This window comes from Physeter macrocephalus, chromosome 7, assembly GCF_002837175.3.
Source record: "Physeter macrocephalus isolate SW-GA chromosome 7, ASM283717v5, whole genome shotgun sequence".
NCBI classification, from domain to species: domain Eukaryota; kingdom Metazoa; phylum Chordata; class Mammalia; order Artiodactyla; family Physeteridae; genus Physeter; species Physeter macrocephalus.
The window spans coordinates 54533751-54548169 of NC_041220.1; the positions used below are offsets into that span (position 1 = coordinate 54533751).

The following is a 14419-nucleotide window of genomic DNA, read 5'->3' on the forward strand; positions in this document are numbered from 1 at the left end:
ATTGCTACTCCAGCTTTCTTTTGATTTCCATTTGCATGGAATATCTTTTTCTATCCCTTCACTTTCAGTCTGTATGTGTCCCTAGGTCTGAAGTGGGTCTCTTGTAGACAGCATATATACAGGTCTTGTTTTTGTATCCATTCAGCCAGCCTGTGTCTTTTGGTTGGATCATTTAATCCATCCACATTTAAGGTAATTATTGATATGTATGTTCCTATTACCATTTTCTCAATTGTTGTGGGTTTGCTTTTGTAGGTCCTTTTCTTCTCCTGTTTCCCACTTAGTGAAGTTCTTTTAGCATTTGTTTTAGAGCTGGTTTGGTGGTGTTGAATTCTCTTAGCTTTGCTTGTTTGTAAAGCTTTTGATTTCTCTGTCAAATCTGAATGAGATCCTTGCTGGATCTACCCAGCAAGAGTAGTACTGTTGTAGGTTCTTCCCTTTCATCACTTTAAATATATTGTTCCACTTCCTTCTGGCTTGCAGGTCCACTTCATTTAGTTGTTTTTCTGTGGTTTTATCTTGTTCCTTCATCTGGGACGTAGTCCTCTGCCTTTTCATTTTGTCCATCTTTCTGTGAATATGGTTTTCGTTCCATAGGCTACAGGACTGTAGTTCTTCTTGCTTCTGCTCTGGTGGGAGTTACTGATGGCTTTAAAAATTTCCTTTTTTAGCTTATCTGAAATTTTCTAAAATATTGCTTTTGTAATAAAAATGCAATTAAAAATATGAAACAATGCAGAATATCATCATATCCAGTATGATTAGCTATTTTTCACACTGTATAGTGATTATATGATAAATACTCAATGTTTTATCCTTCATACACACAAGTAACAACAAAAGCTGGCTTAAAATATATTTACCTAAGAGAAAATATAGTATATTTTTAAAATTTGGGGCAGGGTAGATGTCTAAGTTGAACGCTACAGGCAGAAATCATAATATCTGTAGTCTTAATAATAGTCATAGGGCTTCCCTGGTGGCGCAGTGGTTGAGAGTCCGCCTGCCGATGCAGGGGACACAGGTTCGTGCCCCAGTCTGGGAAGATCCCACATGCTACGGAGCGGCTGGGCCCGTGAGCGCTGGGCCCGTGAGCCATGGCCGCTGAGCCTGCGCGTCCGGAGCCTGTGCTCCACAACGGGAGAGGCCACAACAGTGAGAGGCCCGTGTAACCGCAAAAAAAAAAAAAATAAAAATAATAATAATAATAATAGTCATAATAATTGATAAGACTGATTTAATAAAAATATAAAACTTCTCACAAGAAGTGACACCCTAAGCAAAGTTAAGAGGCTGTGGTAGACAGAATTCTAAGATGGCCCCCAAGATTCCTGTCCCACCCCTTTGTACACACCCTGTAGGATGGCATCTCACTACTGATTAAATTATGTTACCTGACAAAGGTTGGAGGATTTGGCAGATATAATCAAGTGTCTAGCCAGTTGAATCTGAGTTAATATAAAAGAAGCCTATCCTAGGTAGGCTGACCTCATCAGGTAAAAAGAGGTGCCTCAACTTTCCTGAAGTCAGAGACTCAAAGCTAGAGATTCGGCTGGTGGCCTTGAAGAAGTGAACTGCCATGCTGTGGAGAGGCCAGATGGCAAAGGAATGGTAGGCCACCTCTATGAGCTAAGAATGGCTCTAAGCTGACAGCCAGCAAGGAAGCAGGGACCTTAGTCCTATAACCTCAAGACACTGACAACTCTAAAACCAGGAAACCAAAACGAGGACCCTGAGTCGCAGATAAGATCATAGCTCCAGCCAAAACCTATATTTCAGCCAGGTGAGAGACTCAGAGAGGACGTAGCTACCTGCACCCAGACTCCTGACCCACAGAAGCTGTAAGACAGTATGTTTGTGTTATTTGAAACCATCGAATTTGTAGTAATTTGTTACCAAATTTGTAGTAATTTGTTATGTGGCAATAGAAAACTAATACAGTGATAAATGATGAACCAAGAAAGTATTAATATTTGCCATCTACAGAAGAAAAGGATAATATCAAGGTTGATACTCAAATTATTTAACAACTGGTTCAATACAAGTGCACAAATGAAAATGGACATGGGCCACAGACAACCTAGACTGGGGCACACAAGCTGAACATCAGCCCTGCCTTAATAGATAAAACCCTCCTACAGATTACTAAGAATAAGAAAAACTCATTTGTTAAATAGGAAGACATGATCACTCTACCAAGGATATTCAAATGGCCAGAAACATATAAAAAGTAAAACAGTTAAACATCTCATTACTAATCAGAGAAAAATTAAGACAATGAAGTGCTAACTATGACTACAAAACTCACAAATTAAGAAGAATAACTTCATCCCATTATGGCTGGGTGTGAAAAATAGGTGTTATTTTTCTGGGTTGTGAGAACATAAATTAGCACAGTATTTTAGAGATAAATTTTGTAGGATCTATAAAAATTTTATATGTGCAAAGCTCTGGATCCAGTTGCTAGACATGTATCTTATAAAAATAATTGCACAAATATGTATGTAGAGAAATGCATATTGCATGATGAATTTTATTTTGTATATCATAATTTTTAATCTTGTCTATCTCTTGCCTTAAACGCTAAGCTACATGAGATCAGGGACTCATGCCACATATTAGGAGCTCACAAAATATCTGTTGAATGAATAAGGAATGTTAATTGCAAGTACTGTTATAAAAGCAAACTAAGCTTGACCACATATAATGCAATACAATGCACTTAATGTTAAGTCACGAACTGACTTGGAAAAAGGTCCATGAGATGAGGAATAAAAAAAAAGCAAACTGCAAAGCATTATTACAACATATTGTAACTTTTAAAAGGGGAAATGTGCAAATATATATTTTCACATATACAGGAATATGCATAAAGAAAAGGATGGTTATATATTCATCAAATTATTAGTGGTGGTTAACTTCTAGGTTAATTTGTTTTGGACACTTCTCATAATTACTTTCATAGGAGTACACTTACTTTTATAAATAACAAAATTAATGAAGATCAATTCTTTAAAGGAAACTTGCAATTTATATATTTACTTCCTTAGCCTCAGAAGTTCAGTTCATCTTATTTCTTCTTAAACTAGGTATTCTCAGCCAACGACCAATGAATACCTATGGGCTGAATGATGGGGTCTGGGGAAACTGTCATCCCTTTGGAATTATTTTCAAAATAGTTTTCAGGGAGATGGTCCATAGAGTTTCATTAGATTCTCAAAAATATCTATAATGCAATATCATTGTCACCAAATCCAACCCCCAACCTTCTACGACTACTGGTAATTTACTTTCCTTTTAGAGAAACCATAGCAAAAAGAAAAAAGGAAAGAAAAGAAACCATGGAAGTAGACTCTTTGACTTTGACCCACTAACTCCTGACCTACTAACTTCTGACCTAACTTTTAAAGGGACAACAATGAAACAATGCGCATTTAGAGGAGTTAAGTACTCAATGATTAAATATAGCACTTCTGTGCCAGAATTACCAAATCATTAAGTGGGTGCAAAAACGACCAATCTTAAGGCTGGTTTTCATAGAAACACAACACTCACCATTTTCTTCATGGCAGTAATCAAAGCCTGCCACACTACATCTTCGAAAAACCATCTTATTCTCAGTCAGGGTTCCTGTTTTATCAGAAAAGAGGTACTGAATCTGTCCAAGATCCTCAGTGATGTTCAGGGCTCGGCACTGAACAGTAGAATCCATTTTCTCATTGTAGAAATCCACATCGCTTTGAATAAAATATATTTGTCCAAGCTTCACAATTTCAATGGAAACATAGAGAGAAATGGGAATCAAAACCTAAGAAGAGCAAAACAATTTAAAAGATGTTAAAGGTGGAAAAGAAGGGATGAAAAACCATATAGAGCTGGATAAGTAGCAAAGATCTTAATATTCTATGATGAGTACAATAGAAATTACCTGTAACAAAATGATCATGGTCCAAAACATATAGAATCCTCCCAACACTGGTGATATGACATGTCCATCAGGCTCAGGGATGTTAAAAAAGGGTATGTTTTCATATCTGCTCAACCAGATTCCATGACCTTTCAAAAAATGCACAGACATCAAAAGGATGCTATGTATATATTATGCAAATATAGAACTTTATTCCTAAAGAGAGAGAGAGAAGAGTATTGGTTTTGGTTGAACACCAACTGTTTAAGAAACAAATTCAAATTCAAACGCTACACATTTTCCTGTCTCTGTCTCTCTCACTCCTTACATCTCTTCCCAGGTTGCTTTAGTACTGTGGCCATGTGTAACTGGATATAATCTATATTAATGTTTTTCAGGTTAGAGAATGAGAGAGATGAAGATGTGAAGAAAGCAATTATTGGCAAATAAAACCTCCCTTACAAAAGTCAAACACACTCATAAATTTCATTTTGAAAATAAAATACTTTAAAATGAATATCTTGCTGAAAAGATGTCAGCAAATAATCAAATTCTACCTACCCAATGCACCAGTTAAACACATTATAACCAACAGTAGGACACAGCAGAGGACATCTGTATTTGCTCTTCTTTCTAAGTTGCTGCGTTTATACCTTGGTCCACTGTTGTTCAGCATTGCTTTGGTTTCATGGCCTACATGGGTAACACAGTATGTGAGAAAACGTGCAAATTAAAGCCAGGTAGCAAATATCATATTTTTATATCTCATTGGCAGACAATTTAATGAAAAGTAGTTATGCAATATACTTTGTTAATTTAGCTTCTTTTTGTGATCTCTTTAGAATAACAGAGACCAATGATTAAGGTTATCAAGACAAAATTTCCTTTCTGCTTCTAGAGATTACATTTTGAGTAAATGGAAAATGTTAACTTGCAGAAAAGCACAGAGGAGATGATGGTGAAAAGTCAGAAGTATAACCAACCTGCATAAACCACAATGCCCATGACAGCCTCTGTGTTTCTAATGGTGCATCCTCTAAGTAATAAATTCTCTTTATTGAGACCCACACGTTCTTTGTTGGAATGTTCTCTATAAGAAAGACAGCATATCAGTTTATTTTTAAATAGCAAAAATGGGCATATAAAAATAAAAATGATTTTTGAATATTCTTGATTACAGTATGAAGTTAGGCAGTTCACAGGAAAAGATTCAAATCTCTGATGCATTTGCTTTTGTAATTTCAGTTACCCACTTTGGCTGGGGAGAAAAGACACAACAGGTTTCTAACACTGTTTTCTACCATTCATTGTCAACTTCCAGTATTGATGCTACAAAAATTAGAAAATATTCCAAATAAGGAAACTATTTCCTTTAGTAGAAACTGTATTTTGGGGTAACTTAATAGCTGATGAGGGAAAAGTTCTTGATGGAATTAGAAAATTACCATTTTTGACCCTGGTGAAATCAAGGATTACTCTTAGGCAATAATAGCCAGTGGCTAAAATCATTAGGTGGAAGGCTGGTGGGGAACTTTATAATGAAAGGATAAGGCTGACAACACCAATCTCAACATAACTACCAATGGGACAAGGGGACATCACAGGCCTCCAGCCTCCAGAAGTTCGAGGACAGGAATTGCTCATCTCCCTCAGAACCTAATCAAGCCTCTAAGAGAGCAAATCAAACTGGGGTCTGTGGCATCAGGGGAACTGTGAAGCCTTTGAAACTGTATGCAGTATTTCCCTGTGTGTGTCTATATACATTTGTCATTTTCTAGGGAGAGAATTTCTTTCATCAGATTCTGAAAGTGCCTCTGGACAGTTTTCAGGAAATAAGGCCAGAAAAACATGTTAACCACCAATGCAAGGATGCAGTCAGCCAAAGCTACCAAATCTGCAGTGGTAAGCTCTATGGGCAAAATGACCTGGTCTATTCAACAAATGAGTAGAATGAGGAGGGGGAGCAAAAGGAGTGGTAGAGGCGCTCCACCCTCAGGAAGGACACAATCAGCTCAATCCAGAATGTGGTAAATTCTACAAGCTAAATGACCCCATTTCTTGGGAGGGGAAATTTAGAGACATATCAACCAAATGCAATGTGTAGACCTTTGTTTTGATCCTGGTTAGAATATACTGACTCTAAAAATTTTTTTGAGATAACTGAAGAAATTTGAACAAAGACTAGGTATTAGATGCTGTCAAGAAATTGTTCTGAATGTAGTTAAATGTGATAATGCTGTTATGGGTGTGGGTTTTTTTTTAAGTTTTTTTCTGCTGTATATTCATAGTGAGGTATTGACATTGAAATGATGTAATGTAGGTGCAGGGAAGGAAGTGGGAGGATATGTGAAACAAAGTTGGCAAAACTATGAAATAGTTAAAACTGGCTGAGGGCTTATGGGTGTTCATTACACTTTTCTTCCTAATTTTGCAGGTTTGAAATCTTCTGTAAAACAGTTTTAAAACTAACAAAGTAATTACTTGATGAAATTACTATAGTGGCAAAAATACAGAGCAAACTCATTGGAAAATTTTTTTAAATGCAACGTATTTCACATATTTTGTGAAAATGCATTCTTAATTTCAGCATTAAAATTAGTTTCTTTTTTAAGCAATACACTTCAGTCTATAAGTTGTTTCTTTTTTATTATGTATAGGAAGATTGTCATTGTATCTGCTACCCATGCTATCTGGATTACAAGGAAAAGAAAAGAAAAGCTCTTCAAAAAAGGTTTCCTACCACAAAGGAGGAAAACAGATTTGTCATTTCACTCCTCTAATTTGGAAAACACTCTAAGAGGTGTGTGTTTACATTCCTTCATTTATATGGGTTTATGTACAAAGAGCAAACCATAGGATCATGGTCAGAACTAGCAGTGTCCTTGGGTTTAACCTAATTCTGTTTTCTGGATTTACAGATGAGGAAATTAAATCCCAACATTCACATTTCTATGTAGCATTCCCAGGCACGCATCCCGGTCTTGATTTGGTTCCTCATGAATATAGCATTTGTTATCCCTAGGACCTTTATGGAACAGATATAATATACAAAAGCACCAGTTCCAAAGTTCCTTAGTGTATTAAGATTTTTTTCCCCTGGGATCCTTATTTTTCACCATTAAATCACTCTAAGTTACCATCATTACATCAAAGCCCAACTTCTATCTTGATTGCACCAAACTCTAAACATGTCCTGCACTTGATGGGTGTGTATTTGGCACTTACAGCGTGGGACTTTCAGATTCCATGTGAGACACTGACTGTCCACATAGAGCTCTCATCCATTCAAGAGCCTATGTAATATCTATCATGCGCCCAGCACACCCACCCAGATGCTGAGGAGAGAAAAACAAACTTACACAGTCTTGACTCCTGTGGTCTAACAGGAAGTGATTGATATAGAAATATGTAACTAATAAAAATATTATAGTTGTTATTAAAGAAATCTGATATTCAGCATACAATGTGGGCACAAATAGGGAAGAAGTCAGTGCTACCTGAGAGTAAGAAGACCAGAGAAGCCATCATTCATACAGAGAGTGAGCTTGAACTCATCAATTTTTGTTGATTTTAGAAAATAGCCTACACAGCAGGAAAAGGATAAGGAGCTAGTTTAGCAGATAAAAACAATTTCACAAAAAATTACTGTATCCTCCTGGGCTGACTCTACTAAATATACATGCTCTGAGTCAGATTCTATGCAGAGTTCTATATTCCAAACCACACAGTGATAGACTAAAGTTCCTATTCTTTCCTGTCTAGAAATGTGCCAGAAGCAAGACTGACCTTGTCAGGGGAGTCAGCATTCCCAGTAAGAGGCTGTACAAACCTCAGCACCTGAGGTCCAGGTCAAAAAATATCAGCCCTTAAATCTGACATTTACAAGAGGAAATTCTGTAAATAGTCAGCAGCTGGAGAAAATAATACTAGAAAATGACTCATTCTAAGAGATGGCTTATGAGCACGTTTCTGATGACATGAACATCTGCTAACGTCTCTTTATCATCTCGCCTCTTTATGATCTATTATACTGCTCACCTACCCTCCAAACACACTTAAACCACTTAACACTCCACAAATGCACTGTGGTCTCAGGCCCCTACACCATTACCTGTGTTGCTCCCTTAACCTGGAATGTCAGCCTTTCTTTGCATTTAGTTGCCTGCCTGGTATCTTCTTGTTCTTGATGATTTAATTCTAGCATTACCTCTTTACCTGGACCAAGCCTATTCCCTTTTCCCATTGCATAGCTTCCTGTGCCTGCCCTAACACCTGTCTGTATCAGGTGCTACTTAAAGATGCTACCACAATGTTCTAAACTTCCTTCCATGATAACTCTAACATTTTAAACAACCTGACTGAGGAATAACTAACAAGAATCATATACATATACTGTACATATTTAAAGTGTAAAACTTGAAGTTTTGACGTTTCCCCTGCGAAACCATCGCTACAATCAGGAAAATGAACATATCCATTATTCCCCAAAGTTTCCTTACGTCTTTCTGCAAACTTGCCTTCTTACCTCCCCCATCCCAGGCACCCACTAATCTGCTTTCTATCACTATAAATTAGCTTTCTTTTTTGAGAGACTATATAAATCAAATCATATAGTATATATTCTTTTTTGTCTGGCTTCTTTCACTCAACATTATTTTGAGAAGCATCCATGTTGTTCCATGTACCACTAGTGAATTCTTTTTGCTGCAGAGCAGTATTCATTGTATGGATATACCATTTGTTTACCTATTTACCTGTTGATGGACATTTGGGTTGTTTCTAATTGGGGCTATTACCAATAAAGCTGCTTTGAATGTTTGTGTACAGGTTAGTATATGGATAAATGTTTTCTCTTGGGTAACTTCTTAGGAGTGGAAAAAGCAGATCACACGGTAGGTGTGAATTTAACTTTTTAGGAAATTTCCAAACTATCTGCTAAAGTGGCTGTAGCCATTTCCACTCCTACCAGCAGTACATGAGAGTTCCAGTTTCTCTACATCCTTGTGAAAAGCTGGTATAGTCAGTTCTTTTAATTTAGCAGTTGTAGCTCTGTGGTTTTAATTTGCATCTTTTCACACAGATATTTGTCTTCCATGTATCTTCTTTGGTGGAGTGTCTGTTCAATTATTTTGATCATTTAAAAAACTGTATTGTTTGTTTACATATTACTGAGTTTTGAGATGTCTTTCTCTATTCTAAATACAAGTCCTATATGAGAAACATGCATTGCAAATATTTTCTTCCAGACTGTGACTTATGTTTTCATTTGCTTAGCAGTGTCATTTGAAGAGAATAGTTTCTAATTTTGATGAAGTTCTTTTATTTAATTATTTTTGTCCTTTTATCGATCGTGCTTTTGGTGTTATATCTAAGAAATCTTTGGCTAACACAAGATACCAAAGATTTCCCTGATGTTTTCTTCTAGAAGTTTTATAATTTCAGGTTTACATTTAAGTAAGTACAGGATCCATTTTTAGTTAATCTTTTTAAGTGGCGAGAGGTCTAAGTTGAAGTGTTTTTTTAAAATATAGATGTATAATTGTTGCAGCATCATTTGTTGAAACAACTAACCTTTCTCTACTAAACTGCCTTTGCATCTTTGTCAAAATCCAGTTGCCCATTAATGCCTGGATCAATTTCTGGACTCTAACCTCTTCCACTGACCTATTGGTCTATATGCCAAAAACAAAATCTGGTGGTATTAGCCCTCCAAATCTGTTCTTTTTCAGAGTTGTTTTAGTTAAATGGTTCTTTCTAACTCCACATAAATTTTTAGAACTTGCCAATTTCTAAAAAAATAAAAATAAAAAATAAAACCTTGCTGGGATTTCAATTGGGATTACACTGAATCTACAGATCAATTTGGGGAAAAAATTGACGTCCTAACAATATTGAGTCTTTCAACGCATGAACAACATATGCCTCTCCATTTAGTTACGTCTTTAGTTTATCCCAACAGTGTTCAGTGGTTTTCAGTATGCAGGGCTTTCATGTCTTTTGTCAGATTTATTCTTAAGTATTTCAATTTTTCTGATGCTATTATAAATTGATTTTTAAAGTTTCCATATCTGATTGTTTATTGCTAGTGTATAGAAATACAATTAATTTTTGTACATTGATCTTGTTTCCTACAACATTGCTAAACTCAGTTATTAATTCTAGTAGCTTTTTTTGTAGATTTCATCAGGTTTTCTACAAAGACCATCACACCATCTATGAATAAAAGACAGTTTTAGGGCTTCCCTCGTGGCGCAGTGGTTGCGCGTCCGCCTGCCGATGCAGGGGAACCGGGTTCGCGCCCCGGTCTGGGAGGATCCCACATGCCGCGGAGCGGCTGGGCCCGTGGGAGGCCCGCATACCACAAAAAAAAAAAAAAAAAAAAAAAAAAAAAGACAGTTTTACTTCTTTATTACTTGATGCTTTTATTTCATTTTCTTTACATTAGCTAGGCTCTCCAGTACAATCTTGAATAAAAGTGGTGAGAGACAATATCCATGTCTTGTTCCTGATCTTAGGGGAAAAATGCTTACTTAGTCTTTCACTATTAAGTCTGATCCTAGCTGTATGGTTTTTATAGATGCTTTTCACCAGGTTGAGAAAGTTCCCTTCTATTTCCAGTTTGCAAAAACAAAAGTTAGATGTTGTCAAATGCTTTTTCTATATCCATGAGATGGTCACCTGGTTTTTCTTTTTCACTTGTTAATTATCGTTTGTTAATATGGTGAATTACATTGTTTGATCTTCTAATGTTAAGCCAATCTTGCATTTCTGGTATAAGACCTACTGAGTCATTATGTATAAACCTTTTTATATATTGTTGGGTTTGATTTGCTATAATTTGTGTAAATTTTTTTGCATCTATGTTCATGAGGGATATTAATCTTCCCTTAAATGTCTTTGTATTCTTTTGGTATCAGGGTAATGGTATCAGGGTAATTCTGGTCTCAAAAAATGACTTAGGAACTTTTTTCTTCTCTGCCATTTCCTCATAAGATCACCACTATGAAGTAGGTCTAACTAACTCCTCTTAAAAATTAGGAAGGATAAAAAAAGTAACTTGGCTCAAAAAATAAAGCACTTAAGTGGCACAAGCCAGCCTGAATCAGATAAGACCCTAAATTCTAGATGCCCGTGGAAAGGGATGTAGATGCCATAGGAAGCCTCCAGAATGAACACTGTTGTGGATTCCCATACTTTTTCTTAGATGTGTTTCAAAGTCATTGGCTAACTTTTACCAACTGAATTGTCCACCTACTCTAATTCTAATAGGATAGAAGGACACCGTCATCCTATCATGTCACTTAAGCTGCCATGTCTGTCCAAACACTTCCTTCCAAATAACTAACATGTCTTGGGCTTAACATGGAGTTCATGTTAAGTCATTCACATACCACTGAAAAAGAGTCTAGGATTACTTTAAGAACAAGGTTTTGTTGTTTCAAAAATATACATAGGTAAATATCAAATAATTAAAATAAGCCAAATTTAAAGGTGGCTTAACTTACAGACTTTAGTGATTTAACTTGGTATAAGTACACAAAAGTTTTTTTGAGTTAAGCATAATTGCAACATACAATCCCACTCACACCCACAAAGGTAAGTCATGTATCACTCACAGGAAGCCTCGGAATCTGTTGAGGTCATTGTTTGGACTTTCACATTCTATCCTACTGGAGAATTTCTCAGGATCAACTTCAGAGTCCTAAAAAAATATATATATATATATTTATTTTAAATCACCAAATAAAAATTCAAGGTTAAATCTTGAGATTTAAGTGTTTATCCTTTCACCAATTGTTAAGATAAAACGAAGGCATGCTTGTCACAAAATTTGTCACAAGTTGCCCAAATGAAGGAAAGTATAGGCATAATTATAAATGAATAAATGAGATCAGAATGGTCCCAGAGCATTAATAAATATCTTCAAGTGATGGGAATGTATGAATCATATACTGGAATCCATGCAGGACTCCCTGCAGGAGAGAGCTTCTCCTCCTACAGTGCACACTCTTTTATCTGGAAGACACTGAAAAGCTGAAAATACTTCTGTTGTTGTTCTTTAACCATATACGTAGCTTCTGAGATTACATGTGTATTTATATATACATATATACACACATATATATATACATATGAGTACTCTGAGCACGTATGCATTTGATCTCAGCAAATTTTATTTAAAAAATTAAAATATGCTAAATATCAATATGTCACAAAATTCTCTAATAGATAAATATCATCATTTCCATTTTAAGATAAAGAAACTGAGGCATAAAGTGGTTAAGTAACACAGTAATTAAACGGCAGAGCTGGGATTCATTCAAACTCGTGTTAATATAACTTCAAAGGTCTTGTTTCCCTCACCACAGCATGGTGAAGGGTCAGAGCTCCGTGGCATGAAAAGTTACAAATTTCTTAAAAGGCCTTGGTATATAAGTAATTACAGATTTTAGGAACAATGACCGATTGATATCTCCAGCTTCAATCAGACATAACATATAAAAATCTAAGTTTAAGAAAAATAAGTTAGAAGTGGATTGTTTCTATTGCAAAAGAATTTTCCAAATTGCAAAATTTGTTGGGTTTCTTAAATTCAGTTCCCAGAAATATATGATTGTCAGACTGAAATGTCTAAACTCCGAAGTCATTAAATCCTATTATCTATAAAATATAGCACACCTCTACTGACATCTGGAACTGAATTAAGCTCTCTAGAATTCCATTTTATAAAGGTAAAAATGAGTTTTAAAAATCTCTTTATCTGTACATGTGAAAATGAGCTCAGTCATCTTCTGAAAAGAAAATGTTTATGTCACCAATGGAGAACACATTATTTACCTGCTCTGTGTATCCCCGAACCACCTGCCTCTGTTTTAAATTGCTCTCTCCATCAAGACCGGAAGTCTCAATGTGACAGATTCCATCTGGATCAGTGGAAAAGAGTAAAACCATATCTGCAGGAATGACCTCGTTACAGGAAAGGCGAATAAAGTCCCCAACAGTAACATCTTTCCAGCATCTGTCGACATATTTTTTCTCTTTCCTAAAATAGAAAAAAAAAAAAAAAAAGTTTAAAAAGAATCTCAAGCCAAAAACACACACAATAGTTTTTCTTTTTAATTTTAGTATACAATTTAAAGTGTTAGGGTGAATTTTAATCTGTTAAATGCTAAAAGGGGAAGCCAGAGAATTGGTAAAACTTAAATTCTGCAACTTGCTTCACCTGAAAATTTAGTTACTAAGCTGCCGAAACATCAATTCTCTTTTCCTGTGAGATTTTGAACCACTACGCTATTTGAGTAGTTCTTGAATAAAATTAAAATTAACATTGGATGGGTTTATTCATATATGAAGCAATTCCTGCGTGCTATCCTGTGGTCAGGTATCAAGGATCTAAAAGTGCCCAAGACACATTATCTGCTCTCAAGAGAGCTTCCTATCTGGCAGATAGGATGGAGAAATTAAAGAAAACCCAAAAGAAATGAAATAAATACCCAGACACAACACTTTAAAAATCATTATACCACCAGATTAACACCCCTAATTATCATTTAATTGAAATACTGGTTAAAGTAGTCCTGTGTTGGCTGCACTTGATCCCTAGAAAGGAGAATGCCAAATTTTAACTCTTTTCAAAAGTGTAGTTTTCCCGATCTATATATTCAATTCTTTTTAAAGGAAAGGCACATGAACTGAGGTTGACCTGCCATTAATGCCCTGATTTATGTTAAAGTTTTTGCCAAACTTCTCATGCCTTTTCATACCAATGGCATGAATTAAGCTCCACAAAGCATTGTCCTTAAAGAAGAATTAGGACATTTGTATCATAGACTATTATATAACTAGTTAAGCAGCATTTCATACACAATACTGCCAACAAATGTTAGGAAGGTCTGTCTCATCCCCCTATCACCTCCCAAATATCTGCAAAGAACTAGTATTTGTCATAAAAATGCACTTATTTTATAAGTAAAGATTTATTTTCTATTACATTTTTGGAGCTCAATATTCAAATTCATTGTCGAAGACGCCTGGGAGATAGTTATATTCTAAGCTATATGACCTATATATTAAAAATGAATGCATCATATTAAACAGAAATGCTACCTTAAGCCAATACTTGCATAACTTCTGCTATACAGAATTACATTGGTTATTTCAAGAAATACTTAGCTCAAAGGGCTACCTAAGAAGAACATTTTCAGGACATATTCTCCCCAAATATCTTATGTACCAGGTTGAATCCAACTAAAAGGATTCCTTATTTACCTAAAGAGTTTATTAGTTTATCAAGAAAGGTAAATCAATGGTTTGTTTTAACAATTTTTTTCTAGTATACACCAGTTTACTCTCCCATGGCAGGAAGTAACAGAGAGAAGACCAAAAAGGTAGGCAGGAGTCATATATATATATATATATTTTTTTTTTTTAACATCTTTATTGGAGTATAATTGCTTTACAATGGTGTGTTAGTTTCTACTTTATAACAAAGTGAATCAGCTATACATATAC

The 14419-nt window shown here is 35.6% G+C and overlaps 1 protein-coding gene across 4 annotated transcripts in view; it reads right to left on the minus strand.

Moving 5' to 3' along the window:
* ATP10D (ATPase phospholipid transporting 10D (putative)) overlaps window positions 1–14419 on the minus strand; it is a 122653-nt gene that overhangs the window by 55476 nt on the left and 52758 nt on the right. For all 4 annotated transcript variants that reach the window (XM_024131934.2, XM_007117188.3, XM_024131933.2 and 1 more), the window contains 6 exons: window positions 12746–12950; window positions 11524–11609; window positions 4891–4997; window positions 4469–4600; window positions 3929–4056; window positions 3556–3808 (listed from right to left, as the gene is read on the minus strand). In XM_024131934.2, the coding sequence (XP_023987702.1) occupies window positions 3556–3808; window positions 3929–4056; window positions 4469–4600; window positions 4891–4997; window positions 11524–11609; window positions 12746–12950 (911 nt within the window). The remainder of the gene's footprint in view (window positions 1–3555; window positions 3809–3928; window positions 4057–4468; window positions 4601–4890; window positions 4998–11523; window positions 11610–12745; window positions 12951–14419) is intronic.